Raw genomic sequence first — 21,318 nt, forward strand, 5'->3', positions numbered from 1 at the left:
CTCAGCAGTTTCAGCTCTGCTTCCTACCTTTGTGTGCTTCCATCCTCACAGCCACACTCCTGCTGAGCAAAGCACCAACCTTGCTTTGCCCGGCCTTATACAGCTCAATTTGGCAACAGCGTTGATGTCCCTGGCATATCTTTTGACTTCTTGTGCCCCACTCCTTCAGCTGCCTTTTTTCCATTTAATGTTATTATTATTTATTATTTTTAATTTTGTTTCTTTTTCAGAGGAGAAATCCTTGGAATCACGAAGCAGCTGTGAAAAGCAGAGGAGACCTTTCTGCATCTACAGACAGCAAGACAGCACATCTCAGGGGATGTGCACTAAGCCCATTTTTCCAGCAGGCTGTTAACCCGGGGCCCTAGTGATGACGAATCGGAAAGTATCAATCTTATTTGTCTCCCTGATGACACCTTGGTAAGAAGTTATGTGCTGTGGGCAACACTCGCTTCAGAGAAGCTCACGCGGCTGTCCCAACACGTGTGCTGCCAGGTGTGGGCTTGGTTTCTCGGACACGCACCGCTCCCATCAGGTCCTGCCAAAGCCTTCCTCCCTCTGACTAGAGTTGTATTGGCAGGTTCCTGACAAAAACACCAGAAACTTAATTTCACTCCCTCTTGGTTATCTTTATGCCATGAAAACCAGGCAGATGGAGGAGAGAGTGTCATGGTGACCTTCTGGTAGGTCCTGTTCACTTACTCATCCCAGATGTGGGGAGGGAGGTAGCGACTAAATCGCTGCTCTGACAAAAACCTGGCCTTGAAGAAACTCCACGGATCATGAAAACTTGCCCTATCTGCAATTAGCAACTGAGAAGGTGAAAGGGAATCTGAAGCACTTTGGTGAAGGGGCTCACTGCAGCGCTGGGGCAACTCCCGCCAGCCAGTCCTCCTCCCCCCTGCTCCTGCCCTGCCCGAGTCCTGTTTCGGAACTTCTCAAGATAAAAATCTGCCGCTCTCTGAGTCACGAGTGCCTCGCGCTGGGACAAGCCCACCGCTTGGGTATGTCCAGTCTGTTTTGCTTATAAGATGAGTAAGATTGCAACTCTTCACATCACAAGTCAGTTGGCAAATTTCTGATCTTGGTGCTAGCCAGGAGGTCGCCTCCGAGCACGGAGCTGGAGAGGAGAAGTCAAAGTACTTGGGGGGAACAGTGATGACGACTAAATAATTTCTGAATATCCTCCCCTTTGCCGCAGAGCCCTCTGCATGGATGTTGCTCAGGGAGGAAAGGAAGGAGGGCTTCCTTATTTTCTTACCTCCTGTCAGTGTATATGAGGAGGGACGCTGGGGATGGGGACATTTCTGATTTGGGGAAAGGAGAGAAGGGAAGAGTCTTTCCGAGCCTTCCCCCTTTCTCCTTTCCCTGCACTGGGAGTAGGTGACCCAGCTAGATGAAAAAGGGCAGGGGAAACAAAAAATCTGGATGCCTTTGGAGGATTTGCATGTTTTAGTTCCGTTCAAGCTCAAATCCCTGCATCTGGCTCAGCACTCTTACCATTTCCCAGTTTGGGACAGAAACTAGATGTGGCAGTTGTGTAAGACAGGCCTTTGGGGGAGATTTGTAGCACATGAAGACAAAAATAAATTTGTTAATTTTTTTTTTTCCCCTGGAGCCTTTGTCCCTTGCTGACTGGATCTCTTTGTACTTCCTCTATATTTATCTCCCAGCTGAAGATGTCCTCAGATCATTCTCCGAATTCCTCCAGCGCTCCTGCCATCAGTACTGCAGTCCTCACAGCAAACCTTTTGAAGTCAAGGTCTCCCCACTGCTTAAGGCCCCCATTTTCTTCGGTGCTCACTAAATATCACTGCCTCACATGCTCCCCATGTAGCCAGCCCCTCTTGAAACTAACAGGAGGTGAAAACACCCAGTGACCAGGAAAATCAAGTGTTACCCCTCTCACGTAAGAATTAGAGAAGTCGCAGTTTTTATTTGTCTGAAGTGCTTGCCTGTCGCCACAGCAATATGTATGTACCTGTGCTGTGACTAAGCCGCAGGCCTGCCAGCACAAATCCTGTTCACACACCGCGGTCCCTGCTCCGGCACTAACTCAGCGGCGCTCTGCAGATGGTGAGCTTGTCACAGCCCCTCAGCTAGAGCAAAGATTGAACAGCCCTGGATAAAAGCGTCGCCTGGCAAACAGATATTAAAGAGAAGGATGGCTAACCAAAGCAGAACAGAGCGGCCCAGGGGTGTCTGAAAGCTGCAGAAACCGCAGAGGGAGTGAAATGATGCTTCGGCAGGGACTGCTCGGGCACTGCAGGTAGCAGCCGGCAGCATCGCAGCTCGGGGCTCCCCGCCAGTGGCAAGCAGCGGCTGACAGCACGGTCTGCTCGGGGAGCAGTGTGCCAGGAACAGGGATGAAGTCTCGGTCTGTCAGGCACGTAAAATTACACCAGAGGGTACCTGCTACGGAGAGATCTCAGCAGTGTGCAGAGGGACCGGCCTCGATGGTCTTTTCTAGCTTTTTATATGACACAGGGGCATTTGGGGCACGGACGGCTTTTGAGCACCGTGTAGCTAGAGATGCCACCCAGCAGTCAGCAATTTTATTTTCAGCCAGGGAGTCCCCTGGGACGAATGATATTTTAAAAGCATAACAGTGAAAAAGCAGAAGCAGAGCCTGTGGCATTTCCGCGTTGGGAAAGATTTACATATTCTCAAATGACCTCCTGAGACTCCTGATATCGATGCCCCTCCAAGGGGACTGAACGGCTACAATTCAGCATAAAGTTCATATCCTTAAAAGCAAAACCAACTTCTTTTCGTCTACAAACAGTTTTAAGTGTGTCTAATGCATCTGCCTTGCCACATCATGAAGAATACCATGTTGAAGGCACGCAGTGCTTATGGGAGGAAACATGTTAGAAAGGATGGAGCATTTCTGTGAAGGTGGAAATTCTCCTCCAGCCTGGCACAACTTTGGGGTGCAGCTGGATGAAAGGGAAAAAAGGAAGCAAAAAGGATAAAAAGTGGAAAACGAAAATTAAAAAAAAAAAAAAAAGTGAAAAAGGGGTAAAAGGAAACTCTGCCAGGCCCAGCGGGGAGAGCAGCAGGGTGCATGCCCTATTACTTACGCCACCAACCATGCCTGTATCTGGGGCTTGAGGCAGCACCGAGTGGGAAAGGTGTGAGGGCGTGTAGGGCAGCCACTTCTGCTGGTAATCGCCCTCAGCGTGCACAAATTTCGGCCCCAAACTTTGCATGTTTAAATGCAGGAATGCCTGACATTCACATCGTAAAAGGGCTGCAAAGGCCTTGGCGATCCAAGAAATGCAAAAAAGGTTTTGGCCTCAGAGTAAAGAGCTCGCCGGAGGTATTTGTGTTCATTCTGCTCTAACTGGAAAAAGGAAACAATGTGGGTGAAAGAAATGTTGCACGGCTAACTTTACGAACTCTATATACGTGCATATAACTATAATTTGACTGTGTAGGAATTTCACTTGTCTGTTCAATTTATTTTTTCTCCCCCAAAGAGCTCTCTCATCTAAAAAAAAAGCCAGAAATAGTAAAGCAGTCTATAAGCAAAAGCCTGTAGATGGGTTTCTGTTTCTCCAGACAGGCTGTTAGAGCAGGTTTCATTCTGGATAGACAGACAGACAGAGAAAGGAGTTCCTCAGTTCCGCTGCCATTGCTATTTAACCGAAGACATTTCTTTTCTGCGTATCTGGAATGGGGGGAGGAGACAGAAACTGGTCCGAAAAAAGAAAGAAGAAAAAAGCTGAAGACAGCAAGAGTGATAAGATAGAAACTCAATTTGCATCCAGTGTCAAAGTGGGCAAAGCTTGTACATAAAGAAAAATTTCTGCCACCTCCACCACACAATCTGCCCTCAGCACAACCTGTACTGGAGCTGGCATGGAAATCAGCTGCGAAGCACCTGGAGCTCACTACTTGCTGCTTGAACATTTGGGAGAGGCCGTGAAACAGGTAATCTTTCTTCACCTCAAGGCTCATTACCCCCTTCCAAAACCTAGCTCCACTCTGAGCACTTTATCGGTATTAACACGCGAGAGGGGATTCCCAGAGTGAGTTACTTGTGGGCAAACATTCGTTCGCGATGCCGAGGGAAGTGAATATTCCCCCCTGCCCTCCCCAACTCTCCAATAACTCAGAAAAGCCGTAGGGATTTTCCTCAGAACTTCCCAAAAATTTCACGACTGTGAAGAAACCGAGAATGGGACTGCCTCCGGTCAGATGAAAAGACTCCAGGGAAGCCTAAAAGGAATACTCCACGGACACAGGCCAGGGGTAGCTGGGTCCCAGCTACCAGTGCCTACGCCAGCTTCATGCCCGGGGCAGGGAAAGGTCATTGTGGGTGACTTCAAGCGATATTTTCCCATTATAACAACCTCAAACGGGGCTGGAGAACATGGCCATCCTGCGATTAGTAGGTGGGTGTGAATGGCAGGAGAAAAGCAAGCCCATGAGGATACCAGCATTGCATTCAGACCATAAATAAGTACGTTTGTGCTGTAATCAAGGATGTAATCAAGGCTGTTCTGCCCCTTTTCCACCGTGCTGAGACGGCAGGGCGTTCGTGCTCATCAGTGTCTCCAGCAGCAGACGACATCTTGGGAGCAGCTCTAAATTACAGTGATATTTCAGGGGGTCACCTCAGGTGAACGCCAGAGTAGCAAAATTCAATGTAGGGGGAAACAAATATATCGAGGCAGCTTGGGCGTGCATCATTTCCTATACAGTACAATCTTCAAATCATCCTTTTTAATTAATCCCCACCTCAATGCCCTCTACTGCCACCATGTAAAAATTCAGCCTGACATTCCCAATATGACCATTTTATGGACATACAGCATAGGGAGAGCACCTGCTTTCACCCCAGCGTGCTCTTTGGCCTTTCAGAGCACTGCAGCAGGAAGGTGTGCAAGCACCAGGACACACGGGCCGAGCCCGAGGATGCACGATGGAGCCACAGGCTGTGGGTGCCCACTTCGTGCCGTGCCGTGGTGACCAGCAGCCCCAGACAGTGTCGGTTCTGAAGATGCTGGCCCTGGTGACCTGCTCAACAGGGCAGGGAAACTCACTGGCAGGGCCACGACTCCCAAGGCTTCACAGTTTTGCCACGAGAAGATCTGGGGCCGGTCCTCGCGGTCCCTATGGGTGCCCTCAGGAAGGCATCACCTAAAAATCCTGGTGAGGCTTTTAGAACTGCTCATATGTGGGTACCGTACCATGGATTTTTAAGCATCACTAATGCAGGAATTTGGGGAGAGAAAGGTGGCAGGGTACGTATGTGTGCATAGGGAGGGAGAAAGTGCATTGGCTGTGCTGCCCTCATCAGTCTGCCAAGCGACCCGCTCCCAAGGCACCAGGACCCCACCGCGTGGGAAGCATCTAACAATTACACCCCAAAAGCTGATGCAACACTTCCAAAATAGCTTTTTGCTTGCTCTGCGTCTTGCCAAGTTAAACCCTGGAATTTTGAAATCAATCAGATTTAGAGAAGTAACTCAGCTCAGCCGCAGGCTGACCAAAGCCTACGCTTGGTGTCTCCCGGCCCAGACACCTCTCCCCACCACTCCCAGCTGATCCCCAGGCCCTCGGGGCTGTCGTGCTGCCTACTTTGAGCCCCCTCACAGCCCGCTCCCCCTTGCTGTTGGCTGGGCACAATGTGGGGCCTGCAGCTTCCACGCAGCAGGCAAGAGCACCGCAGCTCTGCCTTCCTGCAGGATTTGGTCAAAACGGGGCAGGGTGTACAAAAGTTATAAGCAGGGGCCTGAGAAACTGGTGGAGAGACAGCCAGTGGGATGAACTAGTGTTCCCTTAGTAAAACATGCCAAGAAAAGTACAGTAACTGCAGGGACTCCTAGTTTGCTAATATTATCAACCCCCTATTTCCAGTACTGCTTATTCGCATCAAGTGGTATATCACCATCCCTGGAAGTCTTTAAAAGACGTTTAGATGTAGAGCTTAGGGATATGGTTTAGTGGGGACTGTTAGTGTTAGGTCAGAGGTTGGATTCGATGATCTTGAGGTCTCTTCCAACCTAGAAATTCTGTGATTCTGTGATCTGGCTGCTGCCTGTCTTTGGTCTTGGAATCAGCACCCCTTCCAGAAAAACTGCAGGGCTGCTGAATTATCGCCTGCTTGTTATTACATTAAAACACCAGCTCTTAAATTACAGAGGGAGAGGCAGTTCTGCACATGGCAGGTTATTTGCCGACAGAAATGCGGGCACAACATGCCCATGGCTGACATGTGCTTCACAAGCACAGAGGTCAGCGAAGGAGCGCGGGGGAAAGCGTCGAGCACAGATCTCATGAGGGGGGCCCGAGGCTGCCTTCTTCCCAAGCGAGCCCCGTGATTGCATCCCTGCTCAATTCTCTGAGTTTTGTTTTAAGATTCTGAGACTGAAAGTCAAAACGAAACCCAGCGGAGAGCATCAGATATCTCACAGTTTCACAACAGCACCATGAAAACCTCCTAATTCTGCATTATTTTTAATGGGAGCCCCGCTTCAGCCCAGGTTGGCTCCCAGGTATCGTTAGCTGCCGTGAAACACCAGGACCGCCGGTAAGCACAGCCTGTTTCACACCCGTAACAAATCCCAGCTCGGGAGTGAGCTTCGTGTGGTTTCAGGGTTAACATTTCACACAGCATAGAGGACTGAACCCCGAGCCTCCTGAGGTCAGGGCTATCTGTGGTCTTTGGCAAGCATTATGGCAGGTTCATGGGGACAGCCCTCGCTGTCCTCCAACACGGAGCCGTGCTGCTGGAGGGAGCCCTGGCATGCAGCTGCACAGCCCACCACCCTGCCCTGTCTCCCCTCCACAAACTCAGTTTCAGCCAAAAAACTGCAGAAACCACCGTGCCGCAGGAGCCGGCAGCTTGCTCATCCCCTCGGGGCCAACATGCCGCTTCCTCCCCGCCGGGGAGGCTGGGGGGGTCCCACCGTGTGCCCCTATGGGCATCAGCCACCCCGCCAACACCCAGCGTCCTCCCACCCAGGTGAGGAGACCGCCCGGCACCTCCAGCCTGGCACCTGCAAGCATCTCCCTTGGTGCTGGTTGATTTTACTTACCCAAAGTGACAAGGTGAAGCATGAGGAGCGCGAGTCCGAGCCACCTCTTCAGTGGCCATCCGGCCATCACCGCCAGGCACCCCATCTGCGTGCCGCGCTGGGCTGGCAGCCACAGCACCCGTGAGCTCCCGACACCTGCTGCCTCCCCAAAAACCCGACTCAAGTCAGCCTCCCACTCTGTCCCCGTCACTGCGGGGCTTCGCCAGGCGAGTGAGGCCTCCCGGTGCCGCAGGGAGGAGGCAGGGGCTCAGCACCAGGCCATGGGCACCCGGTGGCCGTTGGCCTCGCCCGGGGACTTTGTCTCCCCGCCGGGGTGCTGGGGGAAGGCCGGGCGGCGCGCAGGCGCTGGGCCTGATAAGCTGCCTCACGCCCGCCCACGGCTTCCTCACAGGGCGTGTGTGAGGCCAAGCGCTCACCGCCACGGCCCCGCCGCCCGGGGCACCCCCAGAAACAAACGGCCGGGAGGTGTTAGGGCTCGGGAAGGAAGGAAAGGGCCCCAAAATGGGGCATGGGGCGACGCTGGGCTCCCCTTCCTGCCCCAGGGGAGGGTGAGGGAGGCGAGGGCTGTGGGGTCGTCCTGAGTCAGGGTCAGCTAGTTCTTTCCTCGTACTGCTTCTGTCACTCTCAGATCCAAAGCACGTTTTCGATAAATGTCCCCTCCTTGTGCCCAAACTCTCTGCAGGCACAAGAGGTGTTGTTTCACTAAAGATGTCTCTGATGTACATCTTAGCTCAACTCTGATTTCCGAGCACTCAGAAGCAAATCCTGAGCATAAAAAGAGATAGCTTAGTAATAGTAAGTAAGAGCCCAAATCAGTAAATATGTGCTGAGCGACATAGATTTGTACAAATACAGTGCACCTGCCTATGGGAAAATAAAATGAACCCAGATATAGCATCAGAGGTTATATTTAATGGTAATAATCACAGTGAAAGGTTTACGCACTGATGGAAACCTGTTTTTCTTCAGGGAAAAATAAAATAATAATGTACATACACAAAACAATTAAAAGCAATTATTTAAATGAAGATTTCTGGCTTGCTGATTCAGATTACTTTGATTTAAAGGAAACGCATCTTTTTTATCAGAAGTGATTTGCCACTGCATTGCCCCAGTTTTTCTCCAGTATAGCTGCCTTGAATTAGGTAGGCTAGAGGGACTGATGTAGAAGTGAATCAGGCCTGTTGCACCATAATACAAATCGGTTTTATTTTGACATAACTAAACAGGTGGCATTTCTACAGAGAGATCAAATACCAGACCAAGAACAGGTTACACCTTTTTCATAGGGAAAAATACATTCTATATGAAACAGCCCAGAGGAGCACGATGGTGAGTCAGAGTGGGACTGTGCCTGTCCACTGTGGGGTTTCTTGTACACGTGTTTCGTGATTTGGGCTCTGAATTCAATCCTGTACATTTGCACTCTACCCATGCATATTCTAATGGGGGCACCAACACAGTTTGAAAATACAGATGACATTAGGGCTGTACAAATGCTTACAGACAAGTGTTTTCTTTGTAGGCAGAGAAGGAAAAACAAACCATGAACTCAGCTGTACATAGGCTGTTTTCCTCAGTCACAGTCACAGCTCTCCCTTCACCAATCCACCTCCCCTCCCCACCACTCCCGTACAGCAGTGCAGCGTTTTAGGCAAATAAGGACTGAGCTTCTCTGCAAGTCAGATGGGCCCCCACAACTTTCTGCTCCTGGTCTAATCACGTATCCTGCATCGTTATACAGTTACTGGCAGCCCTGCTCTAGCTGCGCAGTTTACCATCTCACTTTCATTTTAAATTCAATTTCAAAATTTTCAAGTTCAAAATTTTTTTTTTCTTTTTTGCCATTAGCATATCACAACTAAAAAGAAACCCCAGCCTGTTACATCCACATCTGCATTTCTTCCTTGGGGTTTAACCTTGCTCTTAGATGAGCAGTCCCAGGGAAAGTATCTGAGCTTCCCAGCCCCTGAAAAGCCTGCTTGAAAAGCTCCTGGCCACCCTGTCTTTTCTGCTGGGTCCCCCTCGTTGACTGCCAGCCTGCAGCAAGAAAGCCTTGTGCCCCTTCTTACCCACCGAGCAATCCAGAGCATCTCAGTGCCTCGTTAAGGCTGTCTGGATTGGACACAGAAACCCGAACTCAAGGATGTTATTCTTGGCCAGAGCTGCTTCTCTTTTTCGAAGTATCATGGCTGTTGGTATCCTGTCGTGTAGACAGCTCCCTGATCGCGAGGTGATTGCAACAACAGAAACAGCACAGCAGTCAAGTGCTTTGTTCTGCTCTGATCAGAGGCAGAAGTCATAATGTGTCCATCACTTAAAGCTTCGCTAAGCACATGTCCTTGATTCTCAGAAGCCAGCCCTTCAAGCAAGGGGTGTTAGTCGGTCTTAGTCAGGAGCGCTAACAAAGTTGAAGGACTCGTATTGAAGTCCCAGTTCAAAAGGGGCTGCTTTATGTGAGCATGATAGCAGGTACTATAAGCCCAGTAATTTACAGGGAAAGTCCCGTAGGAATAAGCTTTCTCATGCACTTTAATAAGCCTTCAGCATTTTAACAATATGTGCTCCAGGGTCAAGTTTAAACATGTGTAAGAAGCATGGCAACTTGAAAAGGGAAGCTTGTATTTAATAAGAAAACGGACTTTAAATTCTGCTAAAAACAATTGCTGTGGAAAAGAGGAAGATGTGAGAACATCATACATACCACATTTTTCCTTTGCTTTCACACAAAACGTTGAGGAAAAAAAGCAGAAAAGACAAGTGAAATTTTGCAGCGTATGTGCTGTGTGGAAGAAATGAACTTCACTAATCAGCACTTGTGGTAGCAATCATTGACACTGGAGGGAAAGACTGTTCAGTTACATCACTACGAGATTTCTCATGTTGACCCACTGAGGATTTTTCCGAATGGCAGGGCCTCCACTGCAGAAACAGCACAATCAGACTTTTGCTATTTTCACCACTCTCTGATTACTGAAAACAACCAAACCACCACCTTCTCCTGTTTCTCAGTCAACATCTCACAGCAGAAATATATCAGAAAGAGCAGAAGTGGGTAAATAGTGAAAAACAACACACAGCACATGCTCTCCAGTGAGGATTCATAACCACATGCCCTGCTACAGCACTGGCATCCCTTTGACATTCCCACCTTTGTTAATCTGAATTCAAAGCACGCCTGCATGCTGTTAGCACAAGGACGTCCAGGCTGAACGGAAAGTATCCAAGATGTGTTTACAGAGATGTACGTCACCAAAAAATCATTGTGCAAGTGCCCTAAAAACATTTTTGTCTGAGAAATGACCCCCATTTCAAAGCAGATTAACATTTCTAGGAAGCATTTTTTCTCAGCATTCGATAGCTCCAATATTTTCATGTGAAATAAAAGGTACACGGAGCAATGAACTGAATTCTGCTGGTAACACTCATTTGTTCATTAGTGGAAGTAAATGACTTTATAGGTTTTTCCTGTAAGAGAAAGACAAAAGGCAGCCTTACTAAACAAGTCCTAATGTCTTGAGAAATTAAGCTGTTCAGACAAAGATAGGCTGTCTCCTACGCAGTGGCAATAACAAAGGGAAACACTGTGGGGAAAGAGGAAAATCCAGCAGTTTCAGGTTACAGAAAATCACTTAATCACTTTCGTCTTACAAAGGAAAATAACAATAACAAAAACCCCACAGCTCAAGACATTTCTTGCTCTCATTTCTCCCCCTAGCCGTCCCCAACCTTCAGACCATAAAGATGCCAAGATTGGAAGAAGTTAAATGCTTCAACTCAGCACAGATTAGAGCCTAAGTATGCTCTTGTTTACAGAAAAAATAGAACTTTCAGGAAACAATGGCAGGCTTCACTTACACAACCCACTTTCTTCAAGGCAGGACAGATGGCCCTGGCTCCTCAGAACATGGGAAGGAACCACACCTCTCGTGCTCTAGACCCTTTGCTGAGAGGTCTCCAAACTCATCTCATCCAAAGATGCCGCTGGGCTATGGCCCACTTCAAGGGGGTTGGCATTTGATGTGCACTGGCCCTCAGGCCAACTGAAGGAGGAAAAATTGTATTAATAAATTAAAATTGCTTAGCAAAGGTTGCACACATTTACTGGCATCCCTTCCCTAACATCACCCCTTAGATACTGTGCTTCTCCACTGCCCTGGACCCAAGTTCTCAAGGGACCTGGGCTGAAAAAAACAGATTGCTTAGCGCAGTAATTTGAAGGTCCCAACATGTGCCCTAGTAAGACCAAGACAGAGAGTTGCGGCTATCAGAGTGTGCTGGGAACAGGGGAATTACCAGAAGTACAGCGCCTGACCCTCACCAGAGTCCAGCATATGCAATAACCAGCTGTGGAAATGCCCAGGGCATGAAGTAGTGCTTGGCGCCAGCTTGGCCATGCACAGACCCGCATGCTTTGGTGACATGCACCAGAAAGCATGGGTAGTATGTCTGCTGGGCTATATTAAGTCAGAAGTGGTGAATAAATTTTAAACAAAATCTTATGACTCAGAAGCAGGGAAAATAATTAAAGTTAGGCAAATGCAAAATGCACCCACCCTATTTGGCACAGTGTAATTTGGTTTAGAGTTGTGGTCAGTGGCACAGGGTCTAGCAGGAGGCCTGTAGCTAGCGATATTCCCGGGGGTCAGTACTGGGTCCAGTCCTGTTCAACTTGCTCATCAGTGACCATGGTCGCCAGTGGTCCCTTCCAACCTCAACCGTTTGGTGATTCATTGAACATATAACTCGAGTCCTGATGCTGTATGGATATCGGATGCTTGCTGCTCAGAAAGCACCAGGGCTTCTTGCCAAAAACAAAGTTGTCTTAATAATCTGGGATTAACCTTCTTCAGTCACCTGCACAGCAAACTGTGGGCTCGGTCACTGTGCTCTGCTGTTATGAGACATCACTGTGTGTAACCACCATGCAGAAGAGCCCAGCACACTCATGTGGCTCACGTAAGAAAGAGAGAGCGGGTTTCTGCCCTGCAGCATGCACGCAAGCTAACATCCGCAGCCCTCACTGCCCCCTCTCTGTAGTTCCTGCAGGCTCTTCCTTTGCAGCAGGAGTGGTTCACTGGCTTGTAATGGAGAACCCAATCTCCTGTGTTTTCCATCCCAGGAGTTTTGGGGTGGAAAGCACAGCTGTGGCTGAGGTGGCCTCCTCCCGATGGCACTGATGCTGGCCCAGGCACAGAGAGCAGGCACAAGGCAGCACAGCGTGCGGCAGCAGTGGCCGAGTGATTAGGGAGATGCTGCTGAAATGCGGCACCTGGGGGTGCACGCCGGGCTGTATTTTCCATTTTTGCATTATTACACAGCTGAGATTTGAATGCAGAAGTGCTCAGGCATGAAGAAAGGACCTGCCTGACCCCAGGGGGCTGCTGGAGCCCTGCCCTCTCTGCCGTGAGTGTGAGCAGTGCCAGAGAGCAGCTGAGGACAGCCGGCCCCCTGGAAAGCCTGCCTAATCAGGCATTGTACTACTTGGCATGAGTGACTGGGTCATGGGGAAAGTGATTTTCAATCTGGTTCATATCCCGACAGGACAGGACTGCTCTGTGCTACGTGGGGAACTGAGACAGCCCTTGTGCTCAGTAGGCAAAAAAAAAAAAAAAAAAGAGTAAGACTCTGATTCTGCTGTGTCTGAGGGCTTTGTTCCTAGATATTTTGGAGAGGTCCACCGAAGTTCAAGCTGTCCTAATCATAAAACCACAGTGACGACGAGAAACTAAAACACTGCTAAGTAAGCATGTAAGCCTTTAAGCACGTGTCAACACAACAATGCACAGATATGAAAATGCACGTGTAAAAATGAATGAGCTGAGGTATAACATAGCATTTGAAAAAGAGTCTGCCTTCTACATGAGGTCTGCTGGGTGTTTGTCCTCCCAGCTTGGGGAATTGGTAAGTATGACTAAGGGCTGACTCCCTGTAAGTGAGTTTTGCTTGTCAAAATCTTGTTTTGATTTTAGTACCCCCCAGTTAATTCATCTTGTATGTGGTTTCTGTGCTGCACACTTGCAAGAATCCTGAGAAATATTTCAGTATGATCAGTCAGAGAGAGGGACAAACCTCACCCTGGCACATTCGCCCCTCAGTGATCCCTTGGCATCTGATTCAACGTGCTAACCCAGTGAAAAACTAACTCACTAAAATAGACTTTTCTGTGCCATCTTGGTGAGATGCATCAATTTACTGGCGTATCAGACGAGCCCTAGAACCAGCATCAGCAGCAGAACCTGGTGAGTTGAGGTTAGAGCGAAGGGACGGCTACTGATTGCAAGCAGAGGGCATGAAATCAGCACCAACTGTCCTATACGACAGTGTGAATACTGCTCTGACACAGATCTGTGTCAGAAACACTGATTTCAATGGGAGTCAGACCCCAAGAGCAGAACTGTATGTGCTCGGTAGAGGGATTAGTACAAAGAGCCTCCAAAACCTCTCTCTGCAGTAAAGTCACGCTGACACCCTGTGGGATGGCTACTCCTCATGTTAGAGTTGTTTTCTTGCCAAACACAACATTTTTTGGCAGATTTACTTATTTAGGGATAGCTATGTATCTGTCCTTGCCGATGTGTCCGCAGACACAGATCGTGCTAATGGGCACACAGATCAGGCACCAACTTGGGAAGTGCAGACTCAAGGTTTTCAGGAAGCAAAGCTCAAAAGGACTCAATTCCAGAAACCTGCCAGGTTGACATTTGAAGGTGGGAGGGGGAGTTCAGGAGACAACAAACAAAAGCAAAAGCCCCCACAACCTAAAACAAGAACCAAACCTGAAAACATTTGAACCTCAAGCCTAAATGTGGTGTCCAGTGTTGGTTTGTTTCTTTTCCCTTTGAACCTAAAAAAGAGTGATTTTCTGTAAGTGCATGCCATGGGACTTCCCCCTTTACATGGGTATCACACTTTTTTGGACGAAACCCTCAGACCTCTGGGGCACGGGTACTTGTTTGTGCCTTCCTGGTGACCTCAGGGACACCATCCACTCGCCGTGAGGTTCAGGTGTGCCTGCCTGTTGAATTCAGCTCCTCCACCAAAATTTTGTCTTCTGCTTACGGCACTGGGAGAGGGCACAGGCTGAGGTGAGGCCTGAGACCTCACCATGCTCATGAAATGCCGTGAGAGAGACAAGGAGACAAGGCAATTTCATGGCACAGGTGCTGTGCTTGGCCCATTCAGCAGGCATGCTAAGGCACGTATATACACACAGATTCCCTCTCTGGCATTGCAGAGCTGAGCTCTTGTTTACTGAAGCCTGAGCAGGTATCACTGGCAACCCTGGGATCACCTCTGGAAATAAGAAGAGCCTTCATAAACACCCTAAAGTGTCTTCAACCTGAGGAGACCTCATCTCTGCTCACAGCTTTCTCCTCAGCTGCACAATGGTGAGGATTCATCATCATTTATGATCAACCAGAACTGCCCTTCCCCTTTACTTTCCAGATGGCAGGGACAAGCTGGGAGCACCATGTCCTACAGCCAGGCTCTGCACGCACAAGCTGTGACTTTTTGCTGCTGACTTTCATCCGGCTGCCCTCATTCCAGCCCTCGGTGCCGTCAGCTCTCCTTGCTGCAGGCTGAGTGATCTCTGCGGCGACCAGCCCTTCAGATCTGACCAAATCTGATTGATGCCTGTTTTCTTTCTGGGAAAACAAGATCAGCCCTTTGAGGAGCCCAGTTAATAACCTCTTTCCACCCTGCTTCTTTCCCTTAAGACAGAGCCTCCTGACATCCTTTCTTTAGGTAAATACTTACGATACTCACATTAATCCTGTTTCTCCAGCTTGGTGGTTTTGTCTGTAAGAGCTGTCTTTCCAAAGTCCTCTGTCCATGTAATCAATTATCTTATCAAAAAAACAACAACAAACAACCCCACCAACCTACCAGGATAGCCTGGCATGAGACAGATAGCCTTGGTAAACTTGTTTTGCACTGTAACTCTTTTTCCATGTACTGAGGCCAGGCTAGCGGGCTGTTTGGAGGCCCTGGCTCACCTACCTCTCCAGCCTTGGCTGTGTAATGATAGGAACGACCTTTGCTACGCTCCTCTCAGTGGCAGAAATCCTTACCACTGGGCTGTGTTTTCACATGCTATCTCCTGAACTTGGGGGCAATGTAGCCCCTCGTTCCCCCCTCCCAGCACCCACGCGTACAGCCGCCTGCTTTCCAGCTGGTGTGCAATCAGTCCTTCTGGCTGGCTGCCTCCTGGCCGAGGCATGAGGCACTACGGGTTCCTCATCCTGCCTCAGTTATGGCTAGACACATTTGTGTCAGGCCAAGCACGGCCTCCCAGGTTTCGCTATCGCAGCCAAAACGAGCCATGCATGGCTGGGTCACATCAAAGCGGCTGGCATGCCAGGGATATTCTGTGGAAAAACGGAGAAGGCTCTGGAGGCTGGGGTAGGATAAGCAGCGTTTCATTTCCAGCACACCAGTCCCAGCGCATGCAGATGACTGAACAGCATGGAAAAGATCTCACCCTGTGCTGCCTCTTACACCCCCCAGCTCTCCGGCAGTGGCTGCTTTGACAGAGCAGAGACCAATGCATTTCCCACATCCAGCACACGCCTGTCCTGACACAAAGCCTGGTCCCTGAGCTCATGCTCTTGTCACATCTGTGTCAAACAAGAAGCTGTTTGGCGTTCTTGCTGCTGTGGGCTTGGGCAGGAGCAAAAGGGAGGGGTCTTCTATAAGGAGTGTTTTCTCCCCTCTGATCCACACCGAGGGATTCATAGAATCATACAGCCATAAACTGGGTTGGAAGGGACCTTAGGGATCATCCAGCTCTAATCCCCTGCCATGGGCAGGGACACCTCCCACCAGCCCAGGCTGCCCAAAGCCCCATCCAGCCTGGCCTTGAGCACCTCCAGGGATGGGGCACCCGCAGCTTCTCTGGGCAACCTGTTCCTGTGAGGAATTGGTGGTGCAGAGGCACTGTCCTTGTGTTGTATGAACCCAGGGACTACTGGGTTCATGAAACTGGGTTCATGTGAAACCAGGGAATACAAAAGGAGCAGCATCTTGGTTTCCACACCTCCCTGTGCCTGCTGGGGCTGTGATTTCCTTAACTTTCAAATGACTTTTGACAACGTGTGGTCTAACAGGCATCACCAGTCAAATATGTTTGTTTTTCTTCCCAAGCCAGATCCTCTTTTCGCTATCTTGCAGGTCTGTGCAGCCATCTACTTGGCAGATCAGTGACAGGTCATCTCCTCCCAGATCTCACATGCTATCTCTTTTAAAAGCAAGAGGTTTCGTAGTTAGCAACAGCCTCTGCCTAGTGATTGCCATCAAAGGTTCACCCATCCTTCCTGCCAGACCAGGGCCATCCTGGGAGCAGCACAGAGGTGCCTTTTGTGGCCTCCTCCAAAGGCGTTGCTCCCCTGTGAGCGTGGGTACATGCACAGGGTGCGTGTGAGTTCGGAAGTGGGGAGGGCAACTTACACCACCTCCCCGCCCCTCCTTCCAGCAGGACTTCTCCACGCATCAGGGCAGTGCCACCATTGGATTGCATCACAGAAAGTGCGTAAGTAGAGAAAGGAAGCAGGCAGATATTTTTAAGCCTCGTCAGACCGATGGATACAACAGCATTCAGTGAGCTTGTTCATGTGTTCCTCTTCTGTCACACACCAGCACTTCCCAATTCTCTGAAATCCAATTCATGAAGAATCAAATGCAGAAGTAAACTTCAAAATGTCGTGCCTTGCCATCCTTTCTGCTAAGCATTTTCCCACTAATTCTATGACCCTTTGTTATTTGGTATACGGCCACAAACGGGAGTCTTTCCAAGGAATGGCAGAGTTTTAGGGGGAGCTGGTGAAGAAACAGCCCGAAGAGAAAGACAAGAGAAGAGGCTCAGGTCACAGCCCTGCATAAGAGAAATCCCAGTGGTGGAAAACAACCACCCAATCAAGTAACTCAAAGACACCACAGGGCTTTTCCTAACCTATCATATCTAGGATTTTGCCTACTCTCAGTTTAAGTCATTCAAACTGAGGAAAGTCATCCTTCAGCCCGGCAGGTCCTGGTGCTGTAAGTGCTCCCTGATAAGCTAACGGGAATTTCTCAACACCATTCCCACACATCTGCTCCCCCAGGCCTCATCCAGTGCCCCCATCTCTACCCCCCTCAAGTTAGCTGACTCTGGTAGGATGGAGACCCATGTGGGCTTTACGCTGCAGGCAGATGACCCTCACCAAGAGCCTTCAGATTATCCTGCTGGTGGTTGTGGATTGAGCTGGCCATAAGGCAGGCTTGGTGGGCCCCTCTGCTCACAGGCATGACACCCCTCCAACGTGTCCCTCAGCCCCTACATGCTCAAATTTGTGCTCTCTTGAAAGGACACAGGTGCAACTGCCAGCAGTTCATGGAAAGAAAGCAGCCCACAAACGCCTTCGTACTGCAGGTGGGGAGCACAGTGCCAGCACTGGCACACGACTGAAAATGAATATGTCACTTTATTTACATCAAGGAGCAACTAGCCCGCCAGCCCCAGAGCCTCACATCCGCCGCTTGAGCCAAATCCCACATCCGCAGCAGCTGACCAGGATTGCTTCACTGACTTCCCCGGGCTCATAAGCAGGACCTGCAGTCTGCCCGGGTGGTTCCTGTCCCCATACACCCCAATTTGCCAAAAAGACAGCTATAAACCCAGCAGAGGGGTGATAAAGATGAATTTGTCATTCCTTTTACCAGATTTGGATGAGGGAGAGGTGATCGCAGCCCTCAGCTCATCCAGGAGCTGACAACCCTGGGATTGACAGTGCTGGATATCCCTGGTGGCCATCGCAACGCCTCTCTCTCTGTGGTGAAGAAATTGAATTTTTTTTTTCCATTTATCTTCTACCCTGAAGAACCGCAGTTACTTTAAAGAGTTTTTTTTTCCCCTTAATTTTTTAAATGCATGTTAGGAGGGCTTTTGGCAGCACCCTGTAGAGAGGTGCAGGTAACACAATTCACAGATCACACTAATTTTTCAGTTTCCTCTTTGCCCCGGCCAGAAGCTCTCTCAGACAGTTTGTAGAAGGAGCTTGGAAAGAAAGAGGCAGATACTTCTGCAATGCAATTTTGTTTCCTGAATGAGAGGCTGAAGAGCAGCATTCCCTGAAGCCGAGTTGGTCACACGGAGGGACTTCCTCTGCTGTGCTCGCTAAAAGCTGCTTCAGCCAAGTCCTTCAAAACTTCTCTTGTCAATCCCCCAAAACACCCACACAGGATCCCATTTCCAGGCAAAAACACCTCTGTGCTGGCTTCCCCTCAGACACAGGCTGTGTTTGGAGTCGAGGCACTCTCCTGCTTACTCAGTCGTGCTTCCCTGGACAGCACCAAGCGAGGTGGGAGCCCCCCGCTGTCATGACCACGGGAAGGCAGGCAGCAAGAAGAGTCTTTGCCCCACCAGAAGGAGAAGCTGAGGCAGAAAGCTCCTTGCCATGCCTCAGGTGAAGGAAGGGCAGGGCCAGAAGCAGCTGCCGATGCTGTTTGCAGCCACCAGCCCAGACTGAGTGCAGCAGCCCCAGCTGCCCCACCACGGCGAGCATCATGCACAGGGTCACGCACCATCACCTCACCTCCACTCAGCCCGTGGAGGGCTGCAGCGAGCTCTCCAGGTCCCCAGCAGCCCTCACGTGGCCCTGGCGGCTCCTGCTTTGAATGTCGGTCACCGCGTGTTGCAGTGTGTTGTTATTTACTGGCCAGTGACAAAGAAAGACGCACACCTGGGGATGAGAGCTAGGGTAAGCCCAGAAGTATTTCCCCACTCAGAAAAAAAAATGCCAGCTGTCATTACAGAGAAAAAAAGTGCTATTAAAAGAAGGAAAGGCTGCTAGAGATTGGCCCTGGTCCAAAATGAACATGTGTGAGGGCCCAAAAGACTCTTTGGAAAGCCACATTTTAATATAAGGGGCAAGGGAAAGGTTCACACTAGAGGTGAAGAATGGAAATCCCAGATGTCCCCTTGCAGCCCCATTTCAGGGACAGACGTAGGGTTGAGAACAGAGGCACTGCCAGGTTCAAGAGAGCACAAATTTGAGCTGCCATCATGTGTTTTTAATTTGCACATTATTCTAGATCTTGGCCTGAAGGCCTCAAGTAGTTCTGTGGAAATGTCCCACAGGGTCTAAACCTGCACATGGTCCTAACACTGCAGTCTGCCCTTCACAGCCCCCCAGAGTCAGGCTCATCTAGAAAAGGCACAGTTTTTTTTAGTCAGAGAGAATTACCCTTTTTTTCCAGATGAACATGAAGGAAAATTCTGAGTCTAAGCAAGTACTAACCACAGTGTCCAACACATGGCAGGGGCATGTCAGTGAGCTTCTCCAAGGTGGTACTTTCCAGAAGGCATATCCTGGCCGTAGGTCCACCGCAACCTAAATTTTCATTAAAAAAAAAAAAAAAAAGGCAAAAACCCCAGAAAGGTGCAATATCATGAGACTTTAACTTTTTGCATGGCTTATAAACAGAAGGTCACCCTTGCCAAATGGGTCCCCACTTTCCCATGCTGTTGGATAAGTCAGGGCAATGCTGCCCTGCACCGACCCCAGGCTGGCGGTGTGCCTGATGGACAGCGCTCTCTTCATGCATCCCACAGGGTCCCTTTGGGATTAACACATTTATTCAAGCCTGAAAATTGCCCCTCTCCTTACCCCATGCTTGCAGGCTCCTGATGATGGCTCCAGCTGGTAGTTGCTCAGCTGCTGCCTGTCAGTGAGTAGGTCTCGTTGTTTTTTGGTGACACATTTGAGACGTTGCTTAGCTCCAAAGCATGTTTTGGTTTCATTTTTTAGGAATCTGAAAGAGATCAGGAACCAGAAAACAGTGGCATGATACAAAGATTTCAGTGCCACAGCTATTTTGTGCTAACGCAGAGGAGTGCTCTCATTTTCCTGGCCATCTGGGGAACCCTGCGACATTCTTTTCTTCTGCCCTTACTGCTGCAGCAGAAGCCCTTCCTCACAGAGAACCAGCAAAAAGCAGGAGGGGTTTTCCCTCTCGCAAGCCCAAACCTTAGGAGACAAAAGCCCTGTTTTGCTTTTAAGCATAGGAACAGCCTGAGTAAATTCTGAGCTGCTCTGTATAAAACAGACCCAAGCAGAAAAGGTCAGCAGGCACCACTGGCTCTGCTGATACACCAGAAACTTCTTTTTCCACTTTCTTTTCTGTTACTATTTTCTGTACCAGATGCTTCTCAAACTCCAAGTCTACAGCAGGGTGGCAGAGAAGCAGTAAATATCTGAATGGACACTGAATACCAAACAGTCGAGGCCACCGGGGTGGACGCTCCAGCACAGCTCAGCGTTCTCAGCTACCTGAAATCCCCCAGGGCCCAGCTCCAGCCGGCTCTCTTACTTGCCCCCAAATTCCCCAGGGACTCTGCTCTGGCCCGGCACTGCAGTCTTGATTGCCCTGAAATCCCCCAGGGCTGCAGCTCTAAAACTACCACTGCTTTCTCTCATAGCCATGGGGGAATTTTTTATTTTGATTTTTTTTTTTCATATGTAAGAGCTGTTGGTACCTCCTTACATGAATCAGGGCTCCGGAGATGTGGCGTGCGCCTGTCAAGGGACCGTGATTTGGTGAGAAGGTTCAGCCTCTGCAAATGGTGGTCCAAGCCATGCTTATTCTTATTTCTTGCTCCTACTTCCTTTTTCCTTTTCCTTCTTTGCCCATTCAGTAGACACCCTCAGCTACATAGCCACCACCAGCATAAAAAAAAAGAAGTGTAAAACTTGTAGGAGGCAATGGTGTCATCAAGCACTTTGAGATGCAAAGAAGCAGGACCACCAACACAAGACAAAGCAGGGATCTGCCCAGAGGAGGCCTGGGTCTGTGAGGGGTTTGTGCTGCCCCATACGAAGCTCCAGGTAAATGCTGGCGACTTGCAGGGCCCAGGGGATAACTTGCGCTGGCACCTAGGAGGAGACTGGTGGTCTGGCTAAAAGAATGTGCTCAGGAAAATAGTGCAGAGGTTCAACAGAAAAGCAAGGGGGGGATACAAAAAACCTGTCGTTTTTACTATTTTATATTTATTTTATTATTTTATTTTATTTTATTTTATTTTATTTTATTTTATTTTATTTTATTTTATTTTATTTTATTTTATTTTATTTTATTTTATTTTATTTTAATAAAATAATCATCTCCACGTGGTGACTTCATTTCCAAATTGACTGTATGGCTCCTAAGGGCACGAAGACAGACCAGAACCCCAAAAATGAAAGTGGGGAGGTGTGGGAGGGAAAGCGGGGGCTGGCCAGGAGCACACCAG

At 49.3% G+C, this 21,318-nt stretch overlaps 1 protein-coding gene and 2 long non-coding RNA genes across 4 annotated transcripts in view; 1 reads left to right on the forward strand and 2 right to left on the reverse strand.

Moving 5' to 3' along the window:
* LOC137860978 (uncharacterized) overlaps positions 1 to 1,609 on the forward strand; it is a 5,741-nt gene extending 4,132 nt beyond the window's left edge. The window contains exon 2 of the long non-coding RNA XR_011099295.1: positions 231 to 1,609. This is a non-coding gene — a long non-coding RNA (uncharacterized lncRNA). The remainder of the gene's footprint in view (positions 1 to 230) is intronic.
* The window catches only part of CD80 (CD80 molecule), a 23,763-nt gene extending 16,330 nt beyond the window's left edge, over positions 1 to 7,433 (reverse strand). Inside the window, exon 1 of the mRNA XM_068691852.1 lies at positions 7,050 to 7,433. Within this exon, the coding sequence (XP_068547953.1) occupies positions 7,050 to 7,134 (85 nt within the window). The 5' untranslated portion in view covers positions 7,135 to 7,433. The remainder of the gene's footprint in view (positions 1 to 7,049) is intronic.
* Positions 7,434 to 17,218: 9,785 nt separating this feature from the next.
* Positions 17,219 to 21,095, reverse strand: LOC137860981 (uncharacterized). 2 transcript variants are annotated; one of them, XR_011099297.1, is made up of 5 exons: positions 20,574 to 21,095; positions 19,697 to 19,841; positions 19,328 to 19,420; positions 18,623 to 18,769; positions 17,219 to 17,857 (listed from the first exon to the last, which is right to left on the reverse strand). It is a non-coding gene; the product is annotated as an uncharacterized lncRNA (long non-coding RNA). The 2 variants fall into 2 exon arrangements; XR_011099296.1 differs by having other exon boundaries at positions 17,219 to 18,769.
* Positions 21,096 to 21,318: the final 223 nt, after the last annotated feature.

The sequence above is a fragment of the Anas acuta genome, chromosome 1 (assembly GCF_963932015.1).
Source record: "Anas acuta chromosome 1, bAnaAcu1.1, whole genome shotgun sequence".
In the NCBI taxonomy this organism is placed as follows: Eukaryota; Metazoa; Chordata; class Aves; order Anseriformes; family Anatidae; genus Anas; species Anas acuta.